This window comes from Eufriesea mexicana, unplaced genomic scaffold (assembly GCF_001483705.2).
Source record: "Eufriesea mexicana isolate 0111107269 unplaced genomic scaffold, ASM148370v2 scaffold1369, whole genome shotgun sequence".
In the NCBI taxonomy this organism is placed as follows: domain Eukaryota; kingdom Metazoa; phylum Arthropoda; class Insecta; order Hymenoptera; family Apidae; genus Eufriesea; species Eufriesea mexicana.
The window spans coordinates 318,226-325,693 of NW_016909479.1; the positions used below are offsets into that span (position 1 = coordinate 318,226).

Here is a 7,468-nt window from a genome sequence, read left to right on the forward strand (position 1 = left end):
CACTAATAATGCGTATTTCGATCAAGTTTGTTAAATTTTGATACTCAACCTAACATAAAAATAGATATAAATTGTTTTTAGTGATAATTCAAAAAATATTTTATCATTATGGCATTTGTTATAGTATGACAGGAGAGCATTTGTCATTTGAAACCAATTCTAATCTTTAATTTCAAAATTTAATTATCAGATCAATAAACGAGGCGCAGACCGGAACGACCGCTAAAAAGCGGGTACGTAACGACTCTAGAAAAATCGAAACGGACGGCCATATTGAATATCGACCTTTGTTTGCGCCAACTTCAGACGATAGTCGCATTTCTCTACTTTTTCACGAGATTGTCGCTTCTCGTGCATTGTGTGTCTAATTCTCAGTCCAAAGAAAGCAGTAATTCATCTCTTCGTAAAAAATTCGTTGCCGAGCGCGAACGACAAGAAAGAAACAGGAGCCACTCCTTGGTAAGTTTCTGATCTCGTGTCTTTTCCTAAAAATTCAACCATTACCACCTCGAAACTACGTCGTCGAGGGGAACCGTTTCAACGGCTCGGAACGAATAGAACAGGTTTCCTTTGAAAATTTTTGGAATAACGCGTTACGTTATATTATTTTCTGCGCGCCTCGTGTTTTTATCGTTTTACGATTAATATTTCCTTTTCTTGCTGTGACAATGCATTTCTCGATATTATCGACAACGTTTGTATCATGAACGTTACAAGCCCTTGCCATTCCGGTTGAAAAAAACTCGTTTCATTTACTATCGATAATACTATCATGATATTCTTTCACTAGTCATAGATAAGCGCGTATCAACCGTTGAATCATAGTCAAAAAAATGACGTCTACGTAGAAATTTGTGGAAACGAGTACGTGTCGCGTCTGAAAACATGAAGTCGCATCCTTAGCAACCAACGTAACGAGACTTTTCCATTTTTCCATCCATCAACAAAAATATCCTCTAGAATAAAATATTTTAGAAGTTGAAATACGCATTTTCTGAACTCTTTTTATGTAAGCTTTCTAGAATTATCTTTTAATGTAAGATGGATCATTCTAGTCGATTTGTTTAATTTTCATATTATTGCGCAAATTGTCATTTTTCTTACTAATCCAATTATTACGTGTTTGCATATATCATTAATATAATTTCATCAATTTACACAGTATTGTTAAATATCATAAAACCAGCTAATGACTTACTGATCGATGGTCATTGTCCTCTAATTGTTAATGGTTGTTCTATTTGATTTCACAAAGTTAATTAATATTAAAATTTTATACAAAATCCTTTATTATTATAATAAATTATAGCTTATATTTGCAAAGTTACTGTATAATAATAGATTCTTCAGAACATTTTATGTTCGGTTTAAACGTTTTAGTATCAAATGTACATGACACGTAAACAAAATGATATTTTTATTATTTTATTTTAAATCTAGGATAAATACCTTAATTTCTATATGATGTCTTTCTGTATTTTAAGTCAGGTATCTTGTTCTGTTACCTTTATGCTTTAGCATTGCTTTGTACATTGCATACGTTATCAGTCATAATCACCATTATCCATTTACGACTCATATTATCGTTTATTATATATTACGGCTAGACTTTTCTGAGGTTAATTTAGAAATTTATAGATGGCGTTAACAGTATTACACGTATAACGCTGAAACAATTATAAGTGGTATCGCAAACATTTCACATTCATTGAAATTTCTTATGAAATTAAAACACCTTCTGTTTCCTGTTCTCCTTTTTAGGACACTTAGCACCACATAACAAAACATTTGCAGGAAATACATTGAAACTGCAACAGCATTTACTTTATGTTCAGGAAAAATGTCAACAAGTACAGATTACCAGATTTTCATTTTTAAGTTTTTTTATCTCCTGATCTGATGTTATCCAACAATATAATGTATCACTTGGAAAAGTAACTATATCTGTATATATCTGCATACATTGGGAGAGCCGGTGATTCAATACTTAATCGCAACCGACGCTATCAATGGGAACAACGGTTTCGCAAAGGCAATAGCGTTCCCTTATTAACACAGCTATATCTCCAATCATCTAAAATAACGTAATTAACCGCTACTAAATTAAGTTGGACATTTTGCTGAGAAAGAAAAGGAACAAAGCCCTCTATCCTTTATGAAAATTTTTATACAATTATTACACCATATCTCGATTACTAAAACATTGTTATTGACTAACAAATAAATGGAACGAAAGATAATGGGAGATGTAGAAGATGAGACAAGATAGACAACTAAAATTAAACGGTACACGCTGGATCTGTCCTAGACCCTTATACTGGCCGTTTAACCAACATTTTCTAGTACCGACCTATCTTAACACGTATTCTGTACGCATTGTCTTCCCAAAGGTAAATTTCATGCTAAAAAAGGAAAGTCCAACTAATCCTTCATATAAGAAAGAACGAAATGGCACATTTAATGGTCCCGGTTACGCAATATCACGCAACTCTGCACTACTATCGAAGGTGCCAGTAATGTCTCGGTATATTTATATAGTATCTGAAGATAAATCGATGGATTAGAAATAGCCGGTGCATGATATATTCACCTGAATGTAAAATATTTATCTGAGGAAGAATGAGGAAGAAGTGAAATTTTGTAAGGGATTTTTTCGATATCAGGTGACATACTGATTTTCATTATATTGAGATATACATAGTAGATAGGAAAGTAGATTGGCATACGCGTGAAATACATTGTTAGCAAACGTTTCAGTACCACAGAGACTGCAGAATTGTTTACTTTACACCTCCGGAGACAAAGGAAATGGCCCGAATGGTATTTTAAACGGACAATGATAGCCGAGATCATCCTTCTCTCGGTGACCAACACAGAAAACAGCCTCTCGAGATCCTTTTTCCTCGATACGTCGGTCACACTGCCCGAATATGTAAAACTGACGTCACACCTCCTCGGGAGAGCGCAAAAGGACGCCCACCGTCCCTCTCCCTCTTCCTCACGAGCCTTCCATACATCGTGTTTTCCGTGGAAATCAATGCAGAATCATTTCTTCATCCCTCAATCAACTTCTTTCAACATTTAGTATTTAATTTAATGTTTCTTGTGTACACTGATTCGAGAGATCGCTTCGACGAACGATTCTGGGTTACTTTCCATCTGATCAGTTAGTTATGACCTCTTGTGGTTAATTTGTCGAGTATCTTATTGCCACCCACGTTGTGCTACATTTTTCTTCGAAACTCTTTCGATATCAAGAAATCTCTATTCACTGTGAAACTTTAAGAATGTCGTTCGCAAGAGTCTTCTTTATACACGATAGTTAGGAAATGATGCATGGTGCCCTTGAACTTTCACCAAATCTCAGATTAGTTATAGCCTCTCATTTCTATTGATAAGGAGATAAATTATCGATCGTTCTAGGCGCAGTTTAGAGTTACAAAAGCCGCCACATGTTCTTAGAATATTTGTTTGAAATTCTTGGCAATGAATTTTCATTATTTTTACTGGTATGTAATTATTTGTACAGAGGAGGAATCTTTTTCATCGCGTTCTTTAAATAGATGCACGATTTTAGAGTACATTGTTTCTCCGGCGAGATTTTGTAAATTGAGGAGCACTCTGGCAAACGGAAGTGTCACGCTCGCAATACGTGTGCACTCGCGCATAATTGCCGCACGCGTTTTCTGCGGGGGCATGTTTTCAGGCAAATATTGCGCATCAATTTGAATACTTTGGAATTAATGTCTTCGCCGAATAGAAAAATGGACATGTGTTACATCAATATAATACAATTTTCGTTATCTCGCTGATTAGAGTCCTTCGAGATATATCAGAATGAAAAGATATTTGTTAAGTTGGAAAATTTTAAATTTAATTCGCTAGATTTTCATCTTTCAAATTCTCTCTTTGTATCTTGTTCCCACGTGAATGTTATAGGAATTAAATAACACGTTACATAAAAACATAGTACAAGTTCTTAAGGTACTCTTGGTATGTGAAAGTTTGAAGAAGCTGTGGAAATTAATGTCTGAATCAAGAGAATGATTTACACCCAATATCAGAGCAATGAGACCACCTTGTAGCCGATCTTTCCATTCTTGGATTAATGCCCGGACCATTTCTCGGCTCCGACGATTATGTTTGGACGAATGTCAAGACCAAAATTGGTACGTGATAATTATTAACGGCTAACGAATGCCTAAGAAATTAATTTTTTCACTGTAAACCCATTCTAATTACAACAGTCCAATTAAGCGTCTTCTAAACTACCAGCGGACTTTTATCGACTGTAAATTACCAATTTCAAGAAGGAAATTATCGAAAAGGACCTTTAAGATCATCGAAGAAACGTTTTTTTAAATTATAAGCAACATCGTAAAGCAAATGGACCGGTAAGATGTTACCAGGATGTATTTTCAATCAAGCATAAGGTTCATTCTATAAGGGCAAGACCCCTATCTCAGGATTCAATAATCCCTAAGATTTTCCAGGCGGAAGTTAATCGAAAAGGCCGACAGCCTTTCCCAGTCACGTTACGAACACAATAGGCATCCGAAACATTCGGAATTGCATGTTACGTAAGCCAGTCGAGTCCAGTTCTCGTCCACCAGTGAGCCGGTGAATTTTAAATATCGAAGACCCGTTTCCAGCCGCGTTCCTCGTGCCGCTAAATCGCCAGTGCCACTTTACTAGTCTACTTTTCCAACTGTCAGACAACACTAGATGGTACTTCGATGTAATCGTTCAATGGAACCGGAAAATTCCATCGGTGGCAGCGGTTTTCTTGGAAGATGCTGCTGGCCTAGAATTCATCGCTTACACAGTTTTTCCACTGAGTCCAAGCAATTTTCAACCATCCATCAGTGACACTAAGTTGACTTTTTACTATTATCGAAGATTGAAAAATATCTTGGAAAGTATTAGGTGGACTGAAGTAAGGCTTCAGAATACCTTAACGGCTTCGACAAAGAATGAGATTATCATGAAAGGACAATGTATAAAGTGGAAGAGCGCTCCTTACGACGAGCCGTTGGAAAGGCGCCCACGACGACCCACGTTGCGATGACTGTTCGCTTGGTTTTACCTGCAACGTTGGTTTTGCGTGTAGGCAGGCCAAAATCACCACCGAAACCGGTGTGACTCATGGATTTCGCGATCATCCCGTGAAAGAACAAATTTATTATAAACTACAGAATGCTTCCTAATTCGTGGACGGACAAGATTCCTTTCTCGTATACTCCTGTGGAATATGAATAATTTAAACTAATGCCACCTTCTCGTTCACAGAATAATCACACTTTTCTGATGTCAATGTGCGTTAAAAATTATATCTAATTTTTAGAGGAAACGTGGGTTAATGTAACTAAAGGAATAGGAAGCAACCTGTACAACGAAGCCTCGGACCAACGTCCTCGACCTGATCGCGGAGGTGGCGTCCATAATCGTGTATGGACATGAAACGCGCTCCACCTGGCACGCAGAGAGAATTCCTGTTCACCTACTAACACACTCCAACGATTTCACACTCCAACTTCGTCTAGGATCACCAACTACAATTGAACATTGATCACCACCAATTGTTTCAGACATAACATATTGCTTCAAAGAAACTAGCTTCTTAAGTAGTATATCCACATAGCACAACTTCTACATCTTCTGTAATTCATGTTTTAGAAACGTGATATGGTCCACTGGAAACTTGGTGTTCTTAAAAGGCGATTTGTAAAATGAAACATCTTTACACGAGGACCTCTGTACATCTTTTTGGATGTTGATGTCAATAGATCGTTTTGGTGTGGGTGATTCAGTGCATTCTATAGCTATGTTGGCTGATCAAAGCAATAGAACGAGCAGAATGTAAGCAGGCTGCTTTTTCTTGCTCACCCGTTCGAGGGAGGGATGCAGAGGAGCCGTGAAGTGGGATAACGTAATGACCTCCACCTCCGTGTTTCCAACTATTTTCGATACACGTCTCGGCTAACTTTAGCGTTTTCGTTAGTCCAGTCTTTGACTTTGAGTACTCAGTTTTCCACCACGCACTCTCTCACGCGTTCCATTCTCACTTCCTATGTGAATTCCGCTGCACCAATTTAATTACTTCCGCCATTGTCCTAGCAGTTCTATCTGAAATTCAAATCCTGTTACTGTGTATCATGATAGACTCACGTAAAAGTCCCAGCATGGTTTCATAGCGGTGAAAGATGTGCGACGTGAAGGAAGATCTCTTTGTGTAAGTTTGGTTCGAGATAGTTTGAAGCTATGAAAAATCGCATGTTCTTGGGTTCATTCATTTCTCCAACTTTGGGATTATTGTTTCGAGAGAAAGGAAAGAATCAGTCGAATTGAGTGAATAGACGATTTTGTTTTCCATGACGCAGAAGAAGTCATTTATATAATACTACTGACTATTTCGAAGATGGCACGCAGAATTAACGTAGTGGAATATATTCGTGCGTTCACTGGAATACTACATAGTACGTGGGAACTATTTTAGAAGGCTGCTGTGTATTTTTTGCCGGTGCTCAGACTGTCACCATTCAGTGAAGTGCATTCCGCTAATATTCTTGGACCGTTTGCAATTACAGTTTGTTCCAAAATCTTCTAAGTCTTTGCCTGCTCCTATTCACTTGGATTCTGGGCCAGTTGATAGTTGAGAAAATGAAATAGGACATGAAAGAGACACCCAAGTATCCTGTTGCTTTAGAGATTCGTCACCTTTGTCGGATTTTAATCCGGCCATGAATTAACTCGAGCAGTCTTTTCATTGTACAAAGGATGTTGCGTTGATTGAACGCTTTTCAGACATCTTCATGAGCAACAGGTGGTCGGAAGTTCCTTTGAAGAGAGTTCCACTAGAAATCACTTTCAAGATCAAATCCACGAGAACCGTTTCTGCCTTTAAACTACCAATTATAACTTAATTATCGTCTAACAGCTTTTCCATTTTCCTGTTTTCTCGCCAATTTTTATGAGTCACGCTTCACGCTTTAAAGATTTAAAACATGTTAAGTGATTTTAAAAGTGAAAGCAGGTCTTCCTGCAAGAAAATTTATAGTAGAAAGATTGAAAATACTTAGCCAGATTATCAGTCTATGAAAAGTCTACAAATGTCTATTAAACATTCATCTTCATTGCACATTGTACTATTGAGTTATCTTCCTATTACGTTTCTTACTGTTGTTTCAGAGAAACTATACCAGAATAAGACTAGCTGTATTTTTCCCTGTTCAATCGTCCATATCTTCTTATATACTTGTCAATTGGATCGCTAATTGTTATAACCGTTCCTTTGCATTGTTGGACAGGTGGTTGCCTAAGCCCTAACACCCGAGCACGAGCACTGTAAACGATGGTTGACTACTACAAAATACTAGAAGTGCAACGGACCGCCACGAGCGCGGACATTAAAAAGGCGTAAGTAATGGCTTACTGAAGCCAGAAGAGTCCAAAATCTTCAAGGGAAAGA

At 37.4% G+C, this 7,468-nt stretch overlaps 1 protein-coding gene across 3 annotated transcripts in view; it reads left to right on the forward strand.

Annotated features, from left to right (window-relative positions):
• Nucleotides 1-273: 273 nt before the first annotated feature.
• The window catches only part of LOC108548008 (dnaJ homolog subfamily B member 6), an 11,282-nt gene continuing 4,087 nt past the window's right edge, over nt 274-7,468 (forward strand). For 2 of the 3 annotated variants that reach the window (XM_017900760.1, XM_017900762.1), the window contains exons 1-2: nt 274-459; nt 7,308-7,416. In XM_017900760.1, coding sequence (XP_017756249.1) covers nt 7,352-7,416 — 65 coding nt within the window. In that variant the 5' untranslated portion in view covers nt 274-459; nt 7,308-7,351. Of the gene's footprint in view, nt 460-5,944; nt 6,233-7,307; nt 7,417-7,468 lie in introns of those variants that run through there. The other variant, XM_017900761.1, reaches the window with a different exon arrangement.